This window comes from Pipistrellus hanaki (assembly GCF_964339955.1).
Source record: "Pipistrellus hanaki genome assembly, chromosome: 15".
NCBI lineage: Eukaryota > Metazoa > Chordata > Mammalia > Chiroptera > Vespertilionidae > Pipistrellus > Pipistrellus hanaki.
Genome location: NC_140517.1, coordinates 38120066 through 38145912, shown reverse-complemented (window position 1 = coordinate 38145912; position 25847 = coordinate 38120066). Strand labels below are relative to the sequence as shown.

The following is a 25847-nucleotide window of genomic DNA, read 5'->3' as shown; positions in this document are numbered from 1 at the left end:
CCAAAGTGCGGGATGTTCCGTAATACCCACTGGTGCAGACAGCCCGCCCATCTGTCAACCACCCTCCCCATCTGCCCCTGAGCTCCTTGGCCCGCGGTGCCCCCTCTCCCCGGAGCCTCGGCTACAGAGGTTGTGCGCTGCACCCGGACTCCGTGTTTAAGTGGCTTCTGCAAACGCTGTGGGCACCGCGCACGTACACATTTATTATGGCGTTTCCCAGCAGATGGAGGTCGAGTGCCTTGGGGAAGGGGGACATCTTTTGTACAAAAGCACCATATGGGCTAGATCTGCCGCGGCCCCGTTCCTCTGGTGCCCTCAGGGTTATGAGCAGCTCCTGCGGGGGACCTGCCCCACGGTCCCCACGGCTGACCTCTGGATGCTTGTACAGGCTCCCTGGCTTTCTGGGGTGCACTTCTGTCCTCAGGCTCACCCCCAGGGAGCCACGCTACCTCAGCCAGCAGATTCCAGGGCCCACACCATTCCTGGCCGAGCTGCCAGCCCTGGCGCTGCCGCTGCCGCTCACAGAGCCTCTGTGTGTTCCCACAACACTCCCGGGGCCAGCTCCCCCCCCCCCCCCATGGCCTCCATGGCCGGTCTCAGGGACCCCATCACACACGCACTTGGTCTTCTTCATCCTCGCTCCCTTCACCCCTCCCTCCCTTCTTTCCTTCTCTCATTCAGCAAAGATTTATGAGTACCTACTATGTGCCTGGCCCTACCTAAGAGGAAAATCTGACCACATCTCTCCCCTGCTCCAGGCCCTCAGAGTTGGTCCCAGTCCTCTGGGACCTGGAGCTGCACCTGCACCTCCCCAGGCTCACCTCCCACCCCCGTGCACAGCACCCAGGATGTGCAGTCCCAGCGTGGACACCGAATGATGCGGAGGCAGTGGTTGTTGGCACAATAAGCCGTAGAGCAGTGGCTTTGCTGAGAGCCAGACCACCTGCGTTTGAGCCTCAGCTCTGCCATTCTGTGGCTTGTTACCTTAAGCAGAGTACTTTACTTCTCTGTGCTTCGGGGTCCTCATCTCTAAGCTGGAACCGTACCCACCTCAAGCAGCTGTTCTGAGGAAAGTATTCTAGGAAGAGAGAACAGCATGTGCAAGAGTTAGGAGGTGAGGGACCTTACCACCTCTTCAGGGGCCTGTGGGCTGCTGGGCTTGGCTGGGAGGAGGTGGGGGAGTGAGAAGGTCAGTGAGGGGAATGGAGGGGCAGTGGGTAAAGGGATCTCTCTGGCTGCCAGATGAGACTGGAGGCCAGGAGACAGAGGGGAGGCCCGGAGCAGTGTGGGGAGAGATGGAGGACTGATAAGCTATGATCGAGGAGGAGCCTAGGATGAGAGCTCGGGTCTAGCTGGGAGACCGGGGGACGGTGGGCCAGGTCTGCAGTTGACACCAAGGCCAGAGAAGGACACGGGGTGTCAAAGTTGAGAGGGCCGGGGGCAGGAGCAGGCTTGAAGGACGGAGGAGAGGCGCGTTTCCCTCGGCTGCCCTGGGAAACCTGGCTCCTGCTCAGCTCGGATGGGGTGGGGAGAGGGTGGTCCCCGAGCAGAAGCATCCACCTCCTTCCCCTGCCCTCCAGGATGTCCTGTGTTTACTGAGGTGGCCCTGGCCAGAACCGGGACATGGTGCCAACTTCTAAACTCCACTTCCCATGGCCACACCCTCTCGGGTGAGGGAAAGCCAGAGACACAGAGAAGAAAATAGAGACAGAGATGATGAGACAAAGAGATACAGAGCTCAGAAATGAAAAGAGAGACAAAGGGAGAAACAGAGACACAGGAGCACACAGTGAGACAAAACAGCACTGCAGACCAGGGCAGGGAGCTTCTTTCACCTGCTAAAGGGCAGCTCACAGCCCACTTGGAGACAAAAGCCTGGGTGCGTGGTACCTTCGACGGGAACAAGCCGGGGCCTCTGCCCTCTGAGACAGAGAGAGAAACAGGACAGCAGGCAGCAGGCTCCCGAGGCTGTCTGACCCTGAGCAGACAGGGTGGATTTTCTTCCCCGGTGTCAGCCAGTAGTCTGACTCCACCCTTAACTAACCTCAGCTCTGACTGTCCCTCCGGCAGGTCCCCGGGGAGCTCAGAACAAAGCTTCAGCCCCTCCTCATGACCCCGATGACCTTTCCTCAGCTTTCCCTCACACTCTCCAATTTCTCCAAGGAGCTCTTTGCTCGCAGGCTATCCCCCTACCTGAAGCCCACTCTCTTTTATCTACCACTCACAGCTCTGCAAGAATGCCTATGGGTCCTGGTGGGGGCTGCCCAGCAGCTCCTGAACTACAGATGAACAGATTACTCAGACAGTTTGACTGTGCAGGGGGGGAGGGCTGGCTTTAGTAGCCAGAGCCACCTCTATTGCCTGCCTTTATTAGAATTTTTATCTTTTTAAAAATATATATTTTTAATTAATTTCTTTATTGATCACATAATTTCTTTATTAAGGTACCACATATTAAAAAACGTTTTTATTGATTTTATTTATTTATTTATTTATTTATTTATTTATTACAGAGAGGAAGTGGAAGGTATAGAGAGTTAGAAACATCGATGAGAGAGAAACACTGATCAGCTGCCTCCTGCACGCCTCCTACTGGGGATGTGCCCGCAACCAAGGTATATGCCTTGGACCCGAATCAAACCTGGAACCACAGGCCAACGCTTTATCCACTGAGCCAAACCAGTTAGGGCTGGAATTTTTATCTTTAGATACAATCAGTAGGGTGAGTAATCTTGGGAGGACGCATGTTTACTGTCCTTAGGCAAGGGCATCCAGGGATTAAGCGTAAGGATTCCAGTAAACACCTGGGGGTCTGCATATGCATCGGCTTGTTTGGAAAGGACAAGGAATAATTAGGGGCGCAGCCTTCGAAACTCCCCTAAGTCGGAATTCTGATAAACTGGGAAGGCGGTCTTCCGCACACTTCCCTTTTATCAGAATATCCTCCTTACAACTTTCCAACCAAGTCTCTTGTGCTCCCCAACAGATCCTTCAGGACCAGTTCCAATGTCACTTCCTCCAGGAAGCCCTCCCTGATCTTTCTGATAGTACCAAAATGCCAGGCCTTCATATAGACCTAGATCCATCTTTCATATCACTTAAGTGGGTGTGTGATAATAGACACTTTTTAATGTCTGTCCCCTTTCAACTGTGAGTTTATTTTTTAAATGTTTCATTGATTTTTTTTAGAGAGGAAGGGAGAGATAGTTAGAAACATCAATGAGAAAATCGATCAGCTGCCTCCTGAACTGGGGATGTGCCCGCAACCAAGGTACATGCCCTTGACCGGAAATTGAACCTGGGACCTTACAGTCCACAGGCTGACGCTCTATCCACTGAGCCAAACTGGTTTCGGCTCAACTGTGAGGTTTTAGGTTTTGTTTTTTTTAATCAATTGGAGTCCTTGTTTGTTTGTTTGTTTGTTTAATATATTTTATTGATTTTTTTACTGAGAGGAAAGGAGAGGGATAGAGAGTTAGAAACATTGATGAGAGAGACACAGATTTAGCTGCCTCCTGCACACCTCCTATGGGGGATATGCCCGCAACCAAGGCACATGCCCTTGACTGGAATCGAACCTGGGACCTTTCAGTCCGCAGGCCAACGCTCCATCCACTGAGCCAAACCGGTTAGGGTAACTGTGAGTTCTTGAGGGCAGTCACTGTCACTACTGTGTCTCCAGCACTGCCCAGCCCAGGGATAGATACAGAGAAGGTGTCTGCTAGTTGCTGGTGAAAGTATAACTGAGGCAGAGGTGCTAAAGAAGGGCATGTTTGGTCCTGGGGCAGCTATGAGCAAGGACACAGCTCTCAGGGTGATGTGAGGTTCAGTTCTGTCTCCTTGGTAGTCTACGCCCCCGTGGTCTCCAAGGCCAACACCTGCCTTGGGATCCCCTCGCCTGCTGGCAGGGGGCCTGGCAATGATCACATATCTTGGGGAGCCCAGGTTTTTTCTCCAGGGAGGGCCCAGCTCACGCCATTAGGCGAGACAGGTCCATGGTACCAGCCACCATGAGGCTTCAACCTCAGCATGAACAGAGAGCGCAGGCAACAGCTGTGGGCAACTGGATTGTGAGAAGAGGGTCCCTCTTGGCAAAAAGGGCAAGAGGGGCCAATATAGAATGCTTAAGTGCCTTCCCAGTGCCTTCATTCCTTCTGGAAGGGAGTAAACCCTTTCATGTCCTTTTTAAAATTGCTGCCAAACATTCAAAGAATTAGTTTGTAAGATTGTTTGGGATAAATGTACAATATGCTGTTGTAAAATATCAAAAATTATAATGACATTGTAGAATATTATCATGTAAGGATATTCTTTGCTCTAGGCCATGGAAATTCAATTGCAAACTGGAAGAAAAATTTAGTTACTTCATTTTGCCAAAACATTCATAACATTTAAAATACATTTATTAATTTTTATTTGATAAGGCTTTCCATGCAATTTCAAGTATATTAGATCTGTTTTAAGAATATTTCCTTTAAGGGCCGAAACCGGTTTGGCTCAGTGGTAGAGCGTCGGTCTGCACACTGAAAGGTCCCAGGTTCGATTCCGGTCAAGGGCATGTACATTGGTTGCGGGCACATCCCCGGTAGGGGGTGTGCAAGAGGCAGCTGGTCGATGTTTCTCTCTCATTGACATTTCTAGCTCTCTATCTCTCTCCCTTCCTCTCTGTAAAAAATCAATAAAATATATTTTTTTTTAAAAAAAGAATATTTCCTTTAAAAAAATAATAAGAAGAAGAGAGAATTGCCAAAACTGGTTTGGGTCAGTGGATAGAGTGTCGGCCTGTGGACTGAAAGGTCCCAGGTTCGATTCTGGTCAAGGGCATGTACCTTGGTTGTAGGCACATCCCTGGTGGTGGATGTGCAGGAAGCAGCTGGTCGATGATTCTCTCTCATCGATGTTTCTGGCTCTCTATCCCTCTCCCTTCCTCTCTGTAAAAAATCAATAAAATATATATTTTTTAAAAAGATAAAGACATCTCAAATTCTTTCTTTCTTTTCTTTTTTTTTTCTTTTTCTTTTTTGCTTTCCGAAGCAATAACTAACACCCAATTTGGTCAAGATTTGAATTTCTCTTCATTTATAATTTTAAAAATATATATATATATATTTTATTGATTTTTTACAGAGAGGAAGGGATAGAGATAGAGAGTCAGAAACATCAATGAGAGTAATCGATCAGCTGCCTCCTGCACACCCCCCACTGGGGATATGCCCGCAACCAAGGTACATGCCCTTGACCGGAATCGAACCCGGGACCCCTCAGTCCGCAGGCCAACACTCTATCCACTGAGCCACACCGGTTTCGGCTTCATTTATAATTTTTAAATGAAACCTTAAGTAATCTCATTGCGGGAGAGCAGATAGCCCTGCGCTCTGCTGTCCTGCCATCTTTGAATTTCTCTGCATCAGAGACAGTTTCAGAAGGGGGTTTCACTTCTTATTACAGAGTTTAAATTCCAAATATCAATTAAGATTTTAATTTGAACAAGAAACCACATTATTTTATAATCTAATTCTTCCCCATTAGCCTGGCTGAAAAAGACGTTCCCACCCTACTTACAGATCGCGAGTCTGCAGTTAGTCTGTGGGCCTTGAGTGCGGTGAATTTCCCTCACCTTTTTTCGATGAGTTTTCCACCCTTTTCCCTGTGTATTTCTCTTCCTTCGCTCTAGACGAAAAGTATCATCTCCTCCAGATGTCCCGCGGTCAGGCACCAGAGGTAAGAGCCCCTTTCACATCCCGAGGGGCTCAGGGCTCCTGTTCAGGGTTCGGGATCTGGAGAAGGCCGCACACGAATGAAGAGACTAGAAAAGTCTTAATTTGGGAAATGGGGGGCCAGGCGGGAGTCCACCTCTAGGGGGAGGACTGCTGCCTTGCTTTGGCCTTTCCCTGTCATTAAGGTTATGAGATACACCATATCTTCAGGCAGGAAATGCCAATAATAGCCAATAAGCAAGAAATTACATAAGATGGGAGAATTGGTAAGATATGTACACATATAATACATTAATAAAAAATGAAAAAAATTACATAAGAGTAACAGGTGGAGGCTGCTTCAACTACCAATGTCTCAATTAAACAATTGCTCCGACCTTTCAGAGCAATTAAGGTTGACCAGCCTTCCGGCACATCAATGATCGGTTTCCAGCATCTGCCCACCTTTTTACCTGCCACCCTTGTCTCAACCCTTCAGCTTGACTTTAGATGTTTCCTCCTCCAGAAGTCCTTTTCTGAGTCTCCCCCAACCCTGGAGTGTTAGGTGTGTCAGTGTCTCTAGGGCCCAGCATTAAAAAAATATATATATTTTATTGATTTTTTTACAGAGAGGAAGGGAGAGGGATAGAGAGTTAGAAACATTGATGAGAGAGAAACATCAATCAGCTGCCTCCCTCACACTCCTCACTGGGTATATGCTGGCAACCCCTTGATCAGAATCGAACCTGGGATCCTTGAGTTCATAGGCCGAAGCTCCATTCACTGAGCCAAACTGGTTAGGGCTCAGCAAATGTTTTTTGAAAGAATACATGAGCAGATGAATAAATCAATGAAAGCGAGGGGTACGAGGGGTGGAGGGGGCAGAGATTGCAATGGTTGAGGGTCTCCTCAGGCTCATCAGCAGCCCTGATTGCACTGTCCCTTCCACCCCTCCCGGGAGGAGGGTTCTGGCTGGGTTTCGGCCACACCCAACCCTTGCTGGCTGCCAGGCCTGGATAGCTTTTCCCAGAGCTCAGCACATTCCTGCCTTCTCCGGTGGCTGAGAGTGGGCAGGGGGCATTTTGGAGAGAAGAGAGGAGGCCCCGAGCATTCTGGGATCTTGCCAACCTGTTCTATGGGGTCCTGCCAATCCGGTCCCTATGCCCCGATGTGCGGTATAGTCAGGGGACAGGTCCTCAGAGGGCCCACTGTGCCGTGGTGAGGGCTGCTGACTGAGCAAAGGGCCTGGTGGCCTCGCCTGGCTGGACAATGGGGCAGAAGCTGCTGATGTGCGTTTTGGGGGTAATCCCCGGCCTCATAGCAGCTCCATCCTCGGGCCTGGGCTCAGAGAGCTGTGAACATCCGAGGCAGCAGCCGGGTGGGTGCGAGGGGCATGTGGGGGTACTTGTGCTTCCTCTGCCGCCCCCCAGGGCCTGGTGAGTCAGGGCAGGCCAGGGGCCAGGGGCCGGGGGCCGGGGGCCGGGGTATCCAGGTGAGGCCTTGGTTTGGGAGTTGGTCAGGTCTAATTCTAGTGCTACCAACAACCCGCTGTGGGTGGCCATGGGTGTCCTCTCAGAGCCTGTTTGTCTGTCATACGAGGGGACAGGAGAGCGTTGCAGCCTCTTTGGGTCCAGCAGAAATGGAGCTGGACCCCAGACCCACCACTCCTGGCTGGATAGCTAAACAGTGGGTATCATTTACCCACCGTGCACCCTTGATTCCGGGAGCAGAGCTTTGGATGCCCAGCGCAGTATTCAGCACAGGAGAGGTGTCCCCCCAAATGGCAACTCCATTGGGCAGAGCGGCGGGACTCCCCGTGCCTGGTCCCACTCAGGCCAACCCCCCTGATAAGGCTAGCTGGCCCCCTGATTTTAAGGATAAGAATGCAAAATATTTATAAGTAGCATTCATTCTATGCCAGATTCTTTAAAAGGATTTTAGCCTCTTTTAACTCATCTCATCTTTACAACAAACCCCCGAGGGTGAGCACTTTTACTCCGTCGTAGAAACCAAGGCCCCGGAGAGCCGCTGGGGCTTGCGGAAGGTCCCGGAGCCAGGCGGCGGCCGAGCTGGGAGAGGGAGTGGAAGTTTATTTTAGAGGCCCCGGGAACGGGGGCCGCGCTTGTTTCTGAAAGCCAGGAACTCGCGCTGGTGGGGTGCTCAGTCTCCAAGGGGCGGTAGCTGTGCAATCCCAAGAGCAGGGGCTCCCGGCGGCAGTCTCCCCAGGCCAGGGAGCACCGCTGCCTGTGGCTCCCCACCCCCAGGCAAGTGAATGCAGCTGGGAAGGGGGGGATGTTTGTTTCCCTACTCCCACCCCTGGTGATGTCATGCCTGGGCAGCCAATGGCTGGGGTCACCCCTTCTCCCCTCCCCATTCCTTTTCCCCCCCAGCCTGGGACTGGGGCTGAGCAGACGAGGCCGAGGTCGGGAGCTGCTCTGGAGGTGTCTGGAGGCCCAGTGGTAAGAGATCAGCCGGCCAGTTCCCTTCCTGGCCAGGCTGCGAAGCCTCGGGAAGGGCACCCAGGGTCCTGGGAGGAGCTGGGAGGGCGCCTGGCGCTCAGGAAGCAGCATGTTGTAGGAGTTGAAGGTACAGACTTTGAAGCCAGACCCTGGCTTCCAATCCCAACGTTCTCTCTTTCTGGCTGTGCAGCCCCGGACAAATCACTTCACCTTTTGTACCTCCACTTTAATCTCCAGACGGGCTGCCTCAGGCCACCTCACAGGGCCGGCGGGAGGGAGAGAAGGTGCTGCTTGCAGGGCAGGAATGCTTGGGGTAGAGCAGCATGTGGTCCCTGGAAGAGTGTGCTGGGAGGCAGCACTGATCTGGGTGGAAGGTCATGCCCCAACTGGGTTTTGTTCCTCACCCAAAGCTCCCCTTTGGTGGGACAGAGTGCGGAGCCACCGGGGGCAAAGGCTGGATGTGAGATACTCGAAGCACAGCCCGGACTCTCGCTTGCTGTCAGAGTCTAGTTTATTTGACCCGAGCACCTACTATATTCTAAGCACCTGCAATTATCTTACCGATTTCCAAAGCCATTCTTATTGGCTGCATTTGACAGGTGAGAAAAACGAGGCCCTGAGAGGTGAGGTACCCTGCCCCTGTGTTCCACCCTCAGAAGTGCTGGAGCAGGGATTGACCGAGGCAGCCGCAGGCCATGCCGCCCCTCAGCCTCACTAGATGGCCTCAGGTTATGTCTCGGGTCCTGGATGGGTCAGGTCAACATCCCCATCCTGTTGCCGAGGGCACCAGATGGCTGGTAGCTAGGGAAGCTGAGGCTCCAGGTGGGGAGAATGAGGCTGTCTTCAGCCGTAGGGATCAGAGGGTGTCACAGGCAAAGCTGGATCTCTTTGCCCTTTGATCCAGCCCCACTCAGCAGCCGCTCCGCTAAAGGGCCCAGTGCCTCTCACCCCAGCCCTCTGAGGGGCACGAGTGGCATTTTAAATGGCCATCTACGCTGTACCTTTTCCAGGGAGGTGTTGTGAGAATCTAATGATCCAGGGAAGGATCTTTGCTCAAGAAATGGGGACTGGGAATTCTGCAAGCTTAGCCATGTACCAGCATCGCACCAGAAGACCCGCTCCGGAGGTGGCCCTGGCATCAGGAGGGTTCTGCCTTGCCTTGGTTCACCTGGGAGCCCCATTAGATCTTCCTCTAACACAAGCCAGGGGTGCCCCAAGGAACCTCCCCACGCTTCTTCCCTTGCCTAGGAGGATGGGCAGAGCTGGGAACAGAGTGCCCTGGGTGGGGTGGGCTTCCTTCCGGGGGCTGGGTACGTGGCTCAGGAAGGGCACAGTTGGGGCTAAATATAACCTGGGCTGGAGGCTGTCCTGGGCAGGGATGAGGGAGCAGAGCACTCTCATGCCCCCACCCCTGCTGAGCTTCCTGTGCCAGCCTCTGGGCGTGACCCTCGATGCCCTGCCTGCAGCAGGGAGCTTGTGGTCCAGGAGATCCTTTCCTCCATCCCCACTACTTCCTACAAGGACAGCTGCTCCCACCCCCGCCCAGGATGCTATAGTGCATCAGGGACTCCCAGTTAGCTTCTTAGACCCGGTTCAAGTCCCGGCTCTGTCACTGGGATAGCCTCTCAGCCCTATTTACCCATCAGTAAAATGGGGTACCATGAGGCCTTGTCTATAAAGTGCCTGCCCAGCTCAGTTGGCACCATGGAGGTCCCTCTAAAAGTGCCTGTTTCTGGCACCTTCACAACCCTCACTTCCTGCCCCAGCTGTTTTGCTCCTTGGCCCCCTCCAGTGCTCGGGGCCACCAATGACAGTTAAGGTGCAGGGTTGGGGTCAAGGGCCCACACATGCTAGCTGTGTGACCCCAGACAGGTCACTTCCCCTCTCTGAGCCTGTTTCCAATCCATATCCAGGGTGATTATAAGGTCTATGGGTGCCAACACAGGGCCCAGTTTGGAGGAAACGCCCGGATGGAAGCTAGCCCTGCTTGGAGGACTCGGGGCTCAGAGGAGAGGCCAGGAGAGGACATGGAGACCCAGCCCCTGACAGAGCCAGAGAGGAGCTCTCTGACTGGGGGGGGGGGGGGCAGCCAATGGAGTGGGCATAGCTGGAACATTGAGGGGGTCCCTGCGTCCTCCTGCCTGGCCGCTGGTGGTGGGCTATGAAGGGCCATTGTGTGGCCGGGTGGGTGGGCAGGGTGGAATGTGACTGGGCACAGAAGATGGGCCATTGTTTGAGGGAATGTGCCGCGTGAGGCCTGACCTTTCCCTTGGGAGTGGGGGCTGGCGTGTTGGCATGCTAGGTGGGGGCTGGGGAGACAGCCCCGAGCTGGGGGAGACCAGGGGAACATACTATCCAACCCCCTCCCCCGAGGGGCTGAAGGCAGGCACAGACGGACCCCGCTCTGTGGATCGGGAGCAAGGCGCTCGGGCTGAGGTGGAAAGTAGAGGTCCTAGCACAGGACCGGCAGAGTGAGCACGCAGTGCCATTAATTGTTATCAGAATCCGGGGCTGCAGCTTTCAGACAAGTTCAAGTCTGACCAGGGCAGGTGGCTTCCCTTCTCCCAGCCTCGGGTGTCTTCTCTGTAGTGGGCTCATAGTGCACTGAACTCCTTTGGGAGTTCCGAGGGCCACATGCAGTAACCGCTGTGGAACATTTGACACGAGATCAGGACCACAGGAAGTTCTTAGTAATAACAGCAAGTGCTTATGCAGTGACTTCCAGGTGCCTGACACTTTATGGTTAGCAACTCATTGGAGGTACTGCCAGTGTTGCCATTTTACAGATGAGAAGACTGGGGCACCGGGAGGTGTGGGGATTTGCCCCGGGGGGCGATGGGATGGCAACAATCACTTTATAGTGCATTTGGCCCCCGTGGCCCACTGAGGCTTTGGCCTCAGGAGTTCTGCTGTCAGAAAGGCCTAGGAGCCAGCTCTGGCTTTACTGTTTGCTGGCCAACAGCATTGTCTTGGGTACGGTCTCCTGCGGCTCGGTTTCCCCACCTGTGCTCTGGAGATGAGCATTGACAGAGGGGAGGAAGGGCCAGGCCCTCGGGAAGCGATCCGTGGCGTTAGCTGACAGTAATGCTCATGTTTTTCTTCTTAGAGCCCAGGACCCAGGAAACCCCACGTGACCCTGAGGTGAGCACTCGCTGACCCCCAGGCCCCCCCAAGGCCCACCCCCCGTTTCATGCCTTTGTCTCTCCTTGGCAGGCAGCCAGACCCCAGAGAGAGGGTGCGAGTCCCACAGACGACAGTGCAGCACGTCAGGCGAGGCTCCTGCTAGGAGGGGGCGCCTGTGCCCAGGCGGCGGTGAGAGGACAGTGGGGGGCCCTTCTCCCCTTGACCTCCCCCTCTACGCCCGGCCTCTTCTCCTCACCCTCCCCTGGCCTCCAACCTCCACCTCTGCCCCCCGCAGGCTCAGAGGCAGCTGCTCCATGCAGAACTGAAGCGGGTCCTGCAGAGGAAGGGAGAGAGGACGCAGGAGCCTGGGGCCCAGGTGACTCCGAGCAGCGCCATGGAGGTCAGGAGCCGGAGTGCTGAGGTGAGCGCCCCCGTCCTCCACGGGCACCTGTGGGCCTGGTGGCGGGCACAGACTAGGCCGGCAGGGAAACGCTTCCAGACTCTCAGGCTCCCTATCTGGGAAATGGAAATAGCAACAGGGCCACTGAGGAAAAAATTAACATCTGTAAAGTGCTTAGCACAGTGCCTGGCACAGACTAAGATTCAAATCAGCCGACTCATTGGAGCAGGCTGGAATTATATCAATCATAAGCTAAAGAAGATGCAGCAGAAACCCTTCATCAAAAGTAGCAGGATGGTGCAAGGGTTAAGGACACAGGGTTTGGACACATGAGTTTATTTTTATTTTTTAGATCTCTTTTTTCACATTTTATTGACTTTTTACAGAGTGGAAGGGAGAGGGATAGAGAGCTAGAAACATTGATGAGAGAAACATTGATCAGCTGCCTCCTGCACACCCTCCCACTGGGGATGCGCCCCCAACCAAGGTACATGCCCTTGACCGGAATCGAACCTGGGACCCTTCAGTCCACAAGCTGATGCTCTATCCACTGAACCAAACTGGTTTCAGCGATGAGTTTATTTTTTATTTTTTTAATGAATATATATTTTTATTGATTTCAGAGAGAAAGGGAGAGGGAGAGACAGAAACATCAATGATGAGAGAATCATTGATCCGCTGCCTCCTGCACACCCCCGCCTGGGGCATATGCCCCTGACCAGAACTGAACCCAGGACCCCTCAGTCCACAGGCCTACACTCTATCCACTGAGCCACACCGGACAGGGCTGGGCCCACGAGTTTAAATTCCTACCCTACCACGTGAGTTGTGCAGCCTGAGCAGGTGACCTGGTCCCTCTAACCCTGTGTGCACATTTGTGAAACGGGGCGTGGTCCCCCCACTTGGAGGGTGCTGACGACTCACACGCCGTTGCACAAGGGAGCCTCCTTTCCTCTCAGCTGCTGTCACTGTTAAGCAGATAAAGCACTGGCACTGACTGCAGTCTACCAGGTCCAGGCACAGAGAGGGTCCCCTTTTACAGGAGCCAAGCTGGCTGAGGGGGGCAGGCAGGGGGGTGCTGCCACAGAATAGTCTATGGCACTGAGGGTATAGTCCGGAGGCTGAGGCCCAGTGGCTTAACCTGCAAGTCACTTCACCCCTCTGAGCCGCTGTGCCCCCTCTGTGACTGCCCAAGCTGTGGGGAGGATGAAATGAGATCCCACACAGGAAATGCTCAGACCAGGGCCTAAGAGTGGTAATGATGGTTATCCTGCTCCCTGCTACCTTCACCACCACTCCTCTTACCCCTTCTCTGCCCAACCTCTAGTCTCAGGGCCACTGCTGGGGCACCTGGTCCAGACCTGCTTTCCCCTCTCTAGCCCTGGGCTCACCTCCAGTCTTCACCAACCTGGACGCCTTGCCCAACAAAGAGCATCCGCTTGGATGCCTGTTGCTTCAGGTCTCAGCTCACAACAGACTCCTTCTCGTACACCTGTCTTACCCAATTTTCCAGGAGGGACACGGCCCAGAGAGGGCCAAGTTCTCTCCCAGAGACAGACAGTTGTGGACGGAAGGTCTCTCACTGCCTGTTCTGGGGAAGTCCAGATGTGAGTCCCACAGTGCACAGCTGGGCCGGGGCCAGGCCAGCACCACTGACAGTAAATACCAAGAATACCATGTCTGCCTGTCCACCCCTCATTACCCACGCACCCCCCTTTCACTGGATTCCTTCTCCCATGGGCGTTCTGCAGGTCTTGGGGTCAGAGAGTCCACAATAGGGCACAGTCTCACGCACATGCATGTTTCTTAGGAGGTCAGCCCCACCCCCGCCCCACTTGAGGGTCCAGCCCATTATTTGGGAGCCCATCCTCACCCCAACCCTGTTCGGCTGTTACTGAAGCCCCTCCCCATTGCTCCCGAGACTGTGGGTCCCCACCCCCCACCACGCACACTCTGGCCACACCCCTCCTGTACTTGGCCCCTCCACTCTGGTGGCTCTACCCGCAGGGGCTCTAGCGGAGCCCACACCCACAGCCCACCCCCCAAACCGGCCACGCCCTCCCTCCACCAGGCCCTCCCGGGTTTTCTCTGGCCTCCCCCACACTGCCCCCCGCCCCGCCCGGACGGACTCCGGGGGAGCAGCGAGCCAGCGGAGCCCTTGAGCCTTTCCGCGAGCCCCACTGGACGAGCGACCCCCCGGGTTTCCTCAAAGGGGAGATGCCAGCGTGGGTGGGCCCGTCCGACCAGCCTGGTCCTCGCAGGGGGACGTGTGCCCCGAGGAACGGTTTAAGAGACGCTTTTAAGCGCGAGGGCGGGCTGCGGGCGAGGTCTGGGCCCCACGGCGACCCCTCTGCCCCCGCAGGAGCTGAGGCGGGCGGAGCTGGTGGAGATCATCGTGGAGACCGAGGCGCAGACGGGAGTCAGCGGCTTCGACGTGGCGGGCGGCGGGAAGGAAGGAATCTACATCCGCGAGCTGCGCGAGGACTCGCCGGCCGCGCGGAGCCTGAGCCTGCAGGAAGGTGGGCGGGGCCTCTCCGCGGGGGCGGGGCTAGGAATCCGCCCTGGGGCCTGAGCGTGACGGGGTGCCAAGGGGCGGGGTTAAGGTCGCGGGCGGGGCTTTGTGTTTCGGCTTTGCAGCTGCTCATAGTGGGCTGTGGAGATTTCCTGGTCTCAGAGCTGCTGTTTATTAGGTTTTTGATCTTGTGCCTCGGTTTTCTCATCTCTAAATTGGGAATAATTCTAGTTCTTACCTCATAGAGTTATTAGGGAGATGAAGTGAGTCAGCATTTGAAAACGTTTAGCACATAGCTAAGTGGCACACAGTAAGCACGATGTAAGTGCTGGTTATTGTTTTTGTTGTTTGGGCTGGAGAAAGAGGTGGAGTCAACAACGAGGAGGGTGGAGAGGGTAGCTGAGTAAGGGCTGTCTTAGGTAATGTGGATGAGACCGATGTGGTTTAGTCATGCAACAACTATTATTTAAGGGCCTTTTATTTCCATATAGTATTCTAGGTGCTTGGGCTACTGGAGTGAACAAAACAGGGCGCTTTCATTCTAGCGGAGAGAGACATATTTAAACAAAACAAAAAAGTAAAGTATATAGTAAGTTAGAGGGCAATATGTGCCACAAATGCCAGGGAAGAAGCTGCATTTTTACATAGGGTGAGCCAGGAAGGCAAGAAAGACCTGAAGAGGCAAGGCAGGAGGCAAGGCGGCAGGCTGTGTGGCCGTCTGGAGGAGCATTCCTGTGCAAGCACCCCCACGTGGGGACGTGCTGGCTTGTTGGAGGGAGAGAAAGGAAGCCCGTGTGGACAAAACAGTCCGTGAAGAAGGAATTAAGAGATGAGGCCAGAGAGGAGAGGGAGTGACGTTTTTAGAGGACTTTATGGGCCATGGTGAGACTTTTGATTTTGATCTGGGAGGGTTGTGAGTGGAAAATGGACTGTGTTGAACTAATATATTAGCAGGAGACTCTAGGGGAGCGGGGTGAGAGGTAGGGAGGCCAACAAAAGGCTATTGTGATCATCCAGGAAAGAGATGGTGATGCTTGGGGCCAAGGGACAGTATTGGAGGCGAAGAGAAGGGTTTGGATGCTGGGTTTATTTTGGAGCAGGAGCCTTCACGACTGGATATGGGGAGTGATGGAAAGAGAAGGGTCAAGGAAGACGGTAGTCTTACAAATGGGGAATCCTGGGGCTGGAGCTTGGGAGGAAGACCAGACCAGGCTGGATTTGTTAAACGAGAAATGCCTCTTGAGCATCAAGGGGGAGACGTGGAAGAGCAGTTGGATATGTAAGTCTAGGATGGAGGGAAGAGTGCTGGGCCGGAGACATACACTTGGGAGTTGTCAGCATATTTATGACCTTAAAACTCCTAAATCTGGATGAGCTTCCCAAAGGGGTGAGCAGAGCATGTGGATTTAGGGGTCTAAGGTCTGAACTCGGTGTTAGTGTGTCTTTAAGAGGTCAGGAGGATGGGGAGGAACCATCCTAGGAAGCTGGAACTTGACCATTGAACTTGGCTACTCAGAGGTCACTGCCTGGGACCTTGAGAGGCACAGTTCAGGGTTGTGGGATGGGGCATCACAAGTGTGGCTGGAGAAGTGGCAATGATGCAGATAGACAGCCCAGTGCATTTTGCCATTAAGATGGAGAGATAAATGGGCGGGAATTCCAGGTGGAGCGATGTTCACGTGTAAGAAACACGGGCATGCTGATAGGAATAATGTAGAAGAGAGGGACAAACAATGATGTGGGGGAGGAGGGAGAACTGCTGGAGGAATTGACTTGAGCCCAGAGTGGGACGGTTCATTCCTAGGAACAGGTGGAGAGTGGAGTAAATCACCACAGGAGCGGGGGGCGGGGTGAGTAATGAGGTGAAAGGTTCTGGAAGTTGTCTTCTGAGCCTGAAGAGCTTCTCCCCTCAGTTGCCCATTCCCTTTCTTTGTCCTGCTCCCCCTGCCAGCTCTGAGGGAAAGGAGAGGCGGCAGGTGGAGCGGAGGGAGCAGGGGAGAAAGCTTCATGGCACAGGTTGGGAAGAGAGCGATGTCAGCGGTGCTGAGGGGCAGGTGGAGAGGACAGTGGGGGTAGGGCTTGGGCAGACGCTAGCAGGAAGAATTCGAAAGGCCATGCGTAAGGTGACTGAGGAGAGGGAACCTGAGCCTCTAGGGAGAAGAGCCATGTCAGGAGGAGTGTTACGAGTAGGGGTGAGGTGCTGACTTCACTGACATCCAGATCCAAAACTCCTGGTCTTGGCTCCCCAGAACTTTGTCTCTTGACTGTCCCTTTCCCCACCTCCACCCATGGAAACTTCATTTTAAAAAAAAAAAATATTTTTTAAATTAATTTCAGAGAGGAAGGGAGAGATAGAAACATCAATGATGAGAGAGAATCATCAATCGGCTGCCCCTGCACACCCCCTACCTGGGGATTGAGCCTGAAACCCAGCTATGTGCCCTGACCTGGATTCAAACCTCCTGGTTCATAGGTCAACATTTAACCACTGAGCCCACTGCCTGGGCATGGAAACTTCATTCTTTCCCCTCTCCTCCTGCTTGATGTAGTTCCTCTCCAGACAGTTGTGCCCTCTAAACGCTCGGGCCCTGGGCCCTGAACTCTGTAGACAGATGTCCCCCAAATAGGGGCACAGAAGAGAGGCTGGGGACCTCTTGATTCATCTGTGGACTCCAGTGCCCAGCCCTCTCCCCAGAACACTGTCCTGAAAATCCCATCTCCTCACTCTTCATAGCTCTACACATTTTAAAAAATATATATTTTATTGATTTTTTACAGAGAGGAAGAGAGAGGGATAGAGAGTTAGAAACATCGATGAGAGAGAATCATCGATCAGCTGCCTCTTGCACACCCCCTACTGGGGATGCGCCCACAACCAAGGTACATGCCCTTGACCGGAATCGAACCTGGGACCTTTCAGTCCGCAGGCCGATGCTCTATCCACTGAGCCAAACCGGTTTCGGCCATTTTTCCTCCCCTAAATATATTTTTACTAGGGGCCCGGTGCACCAAAATCGTGCACTGGGGCGGGGGGGGGGAGGCGTGTCTCAGCCTGGCCAGCACCCTCCTGGGGGATGTCCACCTGCCGGCTTAGGCCCTCTTGCAATCCAGGACCTCTCGTTCTGCCTGCCGTGCTCCTTAGTGCTTCCATGAGCCTGGCTCCTGGCTGAGTGACACTCCCCTGAGGGAGCACACTGATCATCAGGAGGCAGCACCTGCATTGAGTGTCTGCCCTCTGGTTGTCAGTGTGAGTCATAACGATCAGGCATTCTGCCATTTGGTTGATTTGCATATTAGGGTTTTATTATAAAGGACTAGGGACACAGTGCATTAATTCATGCATCTTGAAAGGAACTGTGGACTGCAACAGGGGCAGGTCTTGGCCCATTCTCCCCCTCCTCCCCCCTGGCCTGGCCCCTCCCGCCATGGCCCCCAGCCCTGTGAGCCAGCAGCCCCGCTCTCACCTGCTGACAGCACAGAGCTATTGGGGCCCGCACCGGTAGTAGGTGAAAGTGGGGCCAGTGCTAACAAAGGGTTCGAGGAGTTGGGGCAGGAGGAGTTGGAAAAGCCCTGAGGGGCAATCAGGGCTGGCAGCTGCGCTCACACCTGCTGACAACACTGAACTATCAGGGCCGGCGCCAGGTGTTAGCAGTGGGTGTGAGAGGGGCCAGTGGCAGGAAACAAACAGGCAGGACCTCAGTGTGGGGAAGCAAAGAATTTTCAGTAGCCAACAGAGGCTCGCCCTGATGACAGTGACCAGAGTTCTGCCTTGGTCTGGCGACTCCACTCACCTGCTCCACCATCCCACCATGGCCAACGCCCGCCATGTTCTGCACTCTGCCGCCTGTTGTCGATGCCTGCCATTTTCTGCATGTGCCCCCTGGTGGTCAGTGCAGATCATAGCCACTGGTTGTTTGGTTGTTCCACTGTTCAGCCTATTTGCATATTAGGGTTTTATAGATTTATTTTGGAGAGAAAGGGAGAGGGAGAGAGAAGTAGGAAATCAATGGTGGGAGAAAATCACTGATAGGCTGCTACCTGCACACCCCATACTGGGGATTAGCCTGGAACCCGGGCATGTGCTCTGACTGGGAATGGAACTGTGACCTCCCGGTTCATAGGTCGACACTCAACCACGGAGGCACACCTGCCTGGCTCTGCATTCATTTTTAAACCTGGCAAAAGATGAAGAGACTATTGTAACTATAAAGTTTAACTGTTTAAAAAGGGTCTGAAAGTAAGGATAGGCAAGGGGAATGGAAAGGCCACAGGCACGGCCTGATGGCTGTGGATTTGCTCAGTGGGAGGCAGAGCTAAGGCCGTGGCGTGGGGCTTCCTTCTTAGATGTCCTCACTCATCCCTCCCCCCCCCCCCCAAACAGGGAGGAGCTGCTTTGCTGCTCAGTCTTGCGCCTGGGATAGGTGGGAGCCAAAATTGTGGGCGGGGCCTCTCCGTTTGCTGGTTGGGGGGAAGGGGAGGAGCCAGGCGCGGGTGGAACTGCGGGATGCCCACGCCCCGCTCGCCTCTCGCAGGGGACCAGCTGCTGAGCGCCCGGGTGTTCTTTGAGAACTTCAAGTACGAGGACGCACTCCGCCTGCTGCAATGCGCCGAGCCGTACAAGGTCTCCTTCTGCTTGAAGCGCACCGTGCCCACCGGGGACCTGGCGCTGCGGCCCGGGACCGTGTCTGGCTACGAGATCAAGGGTCCGCGGGCCAAGGTGGCCAAGCTGGTACGCGTGCTTAGCCCGGCCCCGGCGCTGGACTGTCCCGGCGATCTCGTCTCCGCGCCGTGAACCCTGCTCCCGCACACCTCGGGCCAGCCTTGCCCTCTGTCTTGTCACTAACCCAACGCTAACCCCACCCTTTGCCTCCTGTTCTCTTCCCTGGGAGGGGGACCGGCTCAGACCAGGGCCCTCACCGGCTTCGGAGAGGCATCCTCATTTTCAGCTCCTGGCGCGTGAGGGGCCCTGAACCAGGGGATTCCAGCAGGATTCCAGGTTTCAGCCTGACTGCTCCCCACTTACTGCTGAGTGACCCGGGACAAGCTTCCTTCCTTCCGTAGCCAGTGTCCCCATCTCTAGAATGAGGGTATTTGGAAAATCCTGAATGAGGGACCTGGAAGTCTCGGGTCCCAGTTTCTACATTCCTGTTGACTCACTGTAAGACGCTAAATGAATGTCTTCGCCTCCAGGGGCAGGATGGGGAAATGACAGGCAGGAAGCGGGGATGGTATCTTGGGGACAAAACATTTAATCCGCCTCATCCCTAGCCTGGTACAATGCCAGCTGGGCGCCCGGGCCACCTCAGGCCTCCCTGTCCCACTGCCTCCCGCCTCTCTCCTCTCTCCCCAGAACATCCAGAGTCTGTCCCCCGTGAAGAAGAAGAAGATGGTGGTGCCCGGGGCCCTGGGGGTCCCTGCAGATCTGGCCCCCGTTGACGTCGAATTCTCCTTCCCCAAGTTCTCCCGCCTGCGTCGGGGCCTCAAAGCCGAGGCTGTCAAGGGCCCCGTCCCGCCTGCTCCAGCCCGCCGGCGCCTCCAGCTGCCGCAGCTGCGGGTCCGGGAAGTGGCCGAAGAGGCCCAGGTCGCTCGGCTGGCTGCCGCCGCTCCTCCCCCCAGAAAAGCCAAAGCGGAGGCCGAGGCGGCGGCCGGGGCCCGCTTCACAGCGCCCCAGCTGGAGCTGGTTGGGCCTGGGCTGCCAGGCCCAGAGGTGGGCGGCCCCCAGGCCCCGGCCCCGAAGGGCCTGGGGAAGGAGGCCCCCGCGGGAGAAGCAGCCACTGGCTTTAGCCTGCACCTGCCCACCTTGGGGCTTGGAGCCCCGGCTGCACCCGCTGTGGAGCCTGTGGCCGTAGGGATTCAGGTTCCCCAGGTGGAGCTGCCCACCTTGCCCTCGCTGCCCAGTCTGCCCTCGCTGCCTTGTCTGGAGACCCGGGAAGGGGCCGCGGCAGTGCTGACGGTGCCCACCCTGGACGTAGCGGTACCCACTGTGGGGGTGGACTTGGCTTTGCCGGGTGCGGAGGTGGAGTCCCAAGAAGAGGTGCCGGAGGTGGCCCTGAAGATGCCCCGCCTCAGTTTCCCCCGCTTTGGGGCCCGAGCAAAGGAAGCAGCTGAGGTCAAGGTGGCCAAGGGCAGCCCTGAGGTCAAGGTGAAGGGGCCCAGACTTCGAATGCCCACCTTCGGGCTTTCTCTCCTGGAGGCCCGGCCCACCGCCCCTGAGGCCGCTGTTGAGAGCAAGCTGAAGCTGCCTACCATCAAGATGCCCTCCTTTGGCATTGGGGTCTCGGCACCTGAGGTCAAGGGGCCCGCCGTGAAGCTCCCCAAGGCCCCTGAGGTCAAGCTCCCGAAAGTGCCGGAGGCAGCCCTCCCAGAAGTGCAGCTCCCAGAGGTGGCACTTCCCAAAGTCTCCGAGATGAAGGTGCCCGAGATGGCCGTTCCCGAGGTTCGACTCCCAGGGGTGGCACTTCCCAAAGTTTCCGAGATGAAGGTGCCTGAGATGGCCGTGCCCGAGATGCGACTCCCAGAGGTGGCCCTACCCAAAGTCTCAGAGATGAAGGTGCCCGAGATGGCTGTGCCCGAGGTTCGACTCCCAGAGGTGGCACTTCCCAAAGTCTCGGAGATGAAGCTGCCAAAGGTGCCCCAGATGGCCGTGCCTGAGGTTCGACTCCCAGAGGTGGCACTTCCCAAAGTCTCAGAGATGAAGCTGCCAAAGGTGCCCCAGATGGCCGTGCCCGAGGTTCGAATCCCAGAGGTGGCACTTCCCAAAGTCTCCGAGATGAAGCTGCCGAAGGTGCCAGAGATGGCGGTGCCCGAGGTTCGAATCCCAGAGGTGGCACTTCCCAAAGTCTCCGAGATGAAGCTGCCGAAGGTGCCCGAGATGGCCGTGCCCGAGATGCGACTCCCAGAGGTGGCACTTCCCAAAGTCTCCGAGATGAAAGTGCCCGAGATGGCTGTGCCTGAGATGCGTCTCCCAGAGGTGGCACTACCCAAAGTCTCAGAGATGAAGGTGCCCGAGATGGCCGTGCCCGAGGTGCGACTCCCAGAGGTGCAGCTGCCCAAGGCTCCAGAGGTGCAGCTCAAAGCTACCAGGGCAGAGAAGGTGGAGGGGGTGGAATTCAGCTTCAAGATGCCCAAGATGACCTTGCCCAGGTTAGGGAGGGCAGGGTCCCCGTCACGAAGCAAGGCAGGCGAGGCAGGGGCTGAAGTCTCAGGGAAGCTGGTGACACTTCCCTGCCTACAGCCAGAGGTGGACAGCGAGGCTCGTGGGGGTGTCCCCTCCCTCACGCTGCCCTCAGTGGAGCTGCACCTGCCAAGAGCACTCAGCCTGGAGGGACAGGTCCCAGTGGCTGAAGTGGGCAAGGTGGAGCGAGCAGAAGGCAAGGCAGCACAGGCAGAGGGCAAGGTGGAATGGGCAGAGGGCAAGGTGGCAGCAGGGGTTGGGGACGTGGCCTTCCGGATGCCCTCTGTGGAGATTGTCACTCCACAGCTGCCCACCGTGGAAGTCGAGGAAGGGAGGGCAGAGGTGACGGAGATGAAAGTCAAACCCACCTCCAGGTTCTCCCTGGCCAAGTTTGGACTCTCCGGGCCAAAGGCGGCCAAGGCAGAGGCTGAGGGGGCTGGACAAGCCGCCAAGCCGAAGGCATCCAAGTTCGCCATCTCACTCCCCAAGGCTCGGGTGGGAACGGAGGTTGAAGCTAAAGGGGTCGGGGAGGCAGGCCTGCTGCCCGCTCTCGATCTGTCCATCCCGCAGCTCAGCCTGGATGCCCATCTGCCCACAGGCAAGGTGGAGGTGGCAGGGGCCGATTACAAGCTCAAGGGCCCCAGGTTTACCCTGCCCAAGTTTGGGGTCAGAGTTCGGGACACCGAGGCTGGAGAACTCATGCCAGGGGTGTCTGAGCTGGAGGGCAAGGGCTGGGGTTGGGATGGGAGGATGAAGATGCCCAAACTGAAGATGCCCTCCTTTGGGCTGGCTCGGGGGAAGGAGGCAGAAACCCAGGGTGGGCATGTGAGCCCAGGAGAAAAGGCAGAGTTGATGGCCGGACAGCTTAAGATCCCTGAGGTGGAGCTGGTGACTTTGGGGGCCCAGGAGGAAGTGAGGGCGGAGGGGATGGTGGCTGCCCACGGGGCACGGCTGTCAGGCCTGCAAGTGTCCACAACCAGCCAGGCAGGCGCCGAGGGCCAGGAGGGGGTGCTACGGGTGCCCGTGGGCATCTCCCTGCCTCAGGTGGAGCTGACGGGATTCAGTGAGGCCAGCCTGGGTGCAGCCGCCGCGCAGCAGGCTGAGGGCCCTGCGGGCTACAGGGTGCAGGTGCCTCAGGTGACCCTGTCTCTGCCGGAAGCCAAGGGGGAGGGTGGCGAGCTGCTGGTGGGAGAGGGCGTCTTCAGGATGCCCACAGTGACGGTGCCCCAGCTGGAACTGGATGTGGGGCTGGGCCGAGAGGGGCAGGGGGGCGAGGCGGCCACAGATGAGGGTGGGCTGAGGCTGAAGATGCCCACACTGGGGGCCAGAGCTGGGGTCGGAGGACCTGGAGACCAGCCCCCAGGGGTCGACCGGTCCTTCCACCTTTCACTGCCCAGCCTGGAGCTCTCGCCCCCTGCCATGGGCAGCCACGCCGAGTACCAGGTGGTAGAGGGTGAGGGAGACGCCGGACACAAGCTCAAGGTTCGGCTGCCCCGGTTTGGCCTGGTGCGGGCCAAGGAGGGGGGTGAGGAGGGCGAGAAGGCCAAGAGCCCGAAGCTCAGACTGCCCCGGGTGGGCTTCGGCCAGAGCGGGGCTATTTCCAGGGAAGGCTCCCCCAGCCCCGAGGAGGGGGAGGAGGAGGAGGGGGACGAGGAGGGCAGCAGGGACGGGGCCTCTGGTCGCCGTGGCCGCCTGCGGGTTCGCCTGCCTCGCGTGGGCCTGGCCACTTCTTCCAAGGCCTCCCGGGGGCAGGAGGGCGAGGCAGCCTCCAAGTCTCCTGGCGGGGAGAAGTCCCCCAAGTTCCGGTTCCCCAGGGTCTCCCTCAGCCCCAAGGCCCGGAGCGCGAGCAGGGACCGCGAAGAGGGTGGATTCCGGGTCCGACTGCCCAGCGTGGGGTTTTCGGAGTCTGGGGCTCCAGGCCCCGCCAGGATGGAGGGGACTCAGACTGCTGTCATCTGAAGCCCCCTCCTGCCTCTCCACCCCCCCTTTGTGTGTGAGTTAACCAGCACTAACCCCCAGAGGGCAGGAGCGCGGAGGTCTCCTGCCGGCTCATTGCCAAGAGTGTCTGTCTCTTGCCAAGTCATGTGAATAAATAATCTAGAGGTGGCCTAGTGTCTGGTCTTCTCTGTGTACTGGGAGGGTGTGAGGAGTGAGGGAGGGTGCAGAGAAAAGAATCCCAGAGAAGGAAGGAGCGGCGGCCATGATCCTGGCCTGAAGGAGCCTGTGTGGGGAGAAACGGGCCTCCTCTGGTCTGAGGAGAGTCAGGGAGGCCTTGGGAGGGGCCTAGTGGGAGGGGGCCTGTTCCAGCCCTTCAGAAACCCCAGGGGCCATGAGCAGGACTCTGGGAAGTTCCCCGCAGAGCGTAGTGGCAGGACCCCTCTGCTGGGGACTCCGCCTGCCCTGGGGAACCCCACACAGGCCGGGACAGCCCCAGGGGCTGAGAACAGCCTGATTGCTACCCACCTGCCCTCTGCTGGCCACTTCACCAACAAGCGCACCTCTGCATCCTGGCTGTTCCTTTTCCGTCTGGCTGGTTTGACAGCCTGGTCCACCCGGCCCCACCCAGGAAGCCTCTCCCGGCCCTCTCCAAGCTCCAGGGTTCAGAGCCTCCACTTACAGTTGCCTCGTAGGACTAGGTCCTGGGTGCTCAAGCTCGGCTCCCAGGGACCCCACCTCACTCCGGATTTATGCACCTAAACTCTTGCCAGGGCCTACAGACACCCTCCCCTCCCCCATCTCTCTGCCATGCCCCAGACTACTAGGAAGACAGGCTTTCCCATTCCAAATCTCCCCCTGATGCCCCATACCCACCCCTCCACGCTATTTCCATCCCAGAGGATGAAGGGCCGTGCCCTTGATTGTCACAGACCCCCCACTTACTCCACTCCTCCCTTCAAGCCTGCCCCCTCGGGCCACTACCCTGTCTCGTGCTTTCTCTTTATCTCCGCCAAACGTGCAGGAGTTACCTGCCCTCGTGGCACCCCCGCCCCTGGACCAGCTCAGCTCCGTAGCCGTGGGGTTTCCTCCCACAGTGGCTACCCGGTCCAGTGTCTGAAATGACTTCCCGGTGATCCCACTGAGGGCTTCCTCTGTCTCCTTTGCCCTGGCTTCTCAGCCCCTTCCTCCTTCCTGAACACTCCCCTCTCTTTCCTTGAGCCCTTTGGGCTCCTCCCAGGCCCTCATCCCTCCCACACCCATCCTAGGCCTGTCACCCTCCCAGAGGCTTCTGCTCCTCACCTCTGGGTGACAGTTCCCAAATTCTCTTCTGGGTGCTCGAGGGCACTAGGAGGATGTGTGAGGTGGTGGTTCAGAGCTTGGCTCTAGAGCCATACTTCTCAAGGTCAAAGCCTGTCTCTGGCACCCAACTTTTTTCTTCAATTAAATGGAGCTATTAAAATGTATAGTGTTGGGAGGGAGGGGGCAATGTTAAAATATGCACACAGATAATAATTTAATTAAAAAATGTAAAAATAAAATAAAATAAAATAAAATGTATGGTGTGCCTAGCCAGCGTGGCTCGGTGGTTGAGCACTGCCCCATGAACCAGGAGGTCATGGTTCAAGTTCTGGTCAGGGTACATTCCTGGGCTTAGGACTCGATCCCCAGTGGGGGGTGTGCAGGCAGCAGCCAAGGGATGAATCTCATCATTGATGTTTCTGTCTCTCTCCCTCCCATCCTCTCTGAAATAAATCAAAACAAACAAATAAATAAAATGTGTGTTGTAAGGGTAAGGCTTCTAAAGCACTCAATATTAAATTTCCTAACCTGACCTTAGCATCTTCTCCTCCAAAGTGCTCTGTCCATGCCCCCATTTCTGGGACACCGCCCTCCTCCCCAATGTGTCAGTGCCTTGGCCTGGCCTCCTGCATGTCTCATCCACAAGCCTCTTCCCTGTCTCCCCAACCTCTTCCACCTGGGCTCCTCCAGGCTCAGGGCCTCCTTTCTTGCTCCCTCTAATTCAGCTTTCTTCACACAAGTAGCTTTCTGATGCTTAAAAGCCCTCTGTAGCTCCTCCGTGCCCTCAGGACAATGTCCAAACTTCTTAGCTTTGCCAAGACTGGTTTGGCTCAATGGATAGAGCGTCGGCTTGGGGACTGAAGGGTCCCGGGTTCGATTCCAGTCAAGGGCATGTACCCTGGTTGCGGGCATATCCCCAGTAGGGGGTGTGCAAGGGGCAGCTGATCGATGACTCTCTCTCATCGATGTTTCTATCTCTCTCCCTTCCTCTCTGTACAAAAATCAATAAAATATATTAAAAAAAACAAAACAAAACAAAAAAAAACAAACTTCTTAGCTTGGCGCTCAACCTGCATCCACTTCGGCCACACCTTCCCCCATGCCAGCCCAGGCTGGGCAGGTACTTTCTGAAAACACACACGCACACTTCCCTTTCGTTAGGAAAACCTGCCTTTTCTCACCTTGGTCTGCGAATGCTCCTGCTTCTGCCTGAGGTCCACCATCAGACTCCCCTCTCAAAGGATCC

General features: G+C 56.2%; 1 protein-coding gene across 3 annotated transcripts; it reads left to right on the top strand.

Annotated features, from left to right (window-relative positions):
• The first annotated feature begins 5661 nt into the window (after positions 1-5661).
• On the top strand, positions 5662-24034 carry PRX (periaxin). 3 transcript variants are annotated; one of them, XM_084860917.1, is made up of 7 exons: positions 5662-5721; positions 11262-11296; positions 11369-11467; positions 11574-11699; positions 14041-14197; positions 18723-18919; positions 19541-24034. In XM_084860917.1, the coding sequence occupies exons 4-7, from the start codon at positions 11673-11675 to the stop codon at positions 23321-23323; spliced, it is 4164 nt and encodes a 1387-aa protein (XP_084717043.1). In that variant the 5' UTR covers positions 5662-5721; positions 11262-11296; positions 11369-11467; positions 11574-11672; the 3' UTR covers positions 23324-24034. The 3 variants fall into 3 exon arrangements, with proteins under 3 accessions (XP_084717043.1, XP_084717042.1, XP_084717041.1); XM_084860916.1 differs by lacking the exon at positions 5662-5721 and adding an exon at positions 6815-6871; XM_084860915.1 differs by lacking the exon at positions 5662-5721 and adding an exon at positions 6979-7074.
• The last annotated feature ends 1813 nt before the right edge of the window (positions 24035-25847 follow it).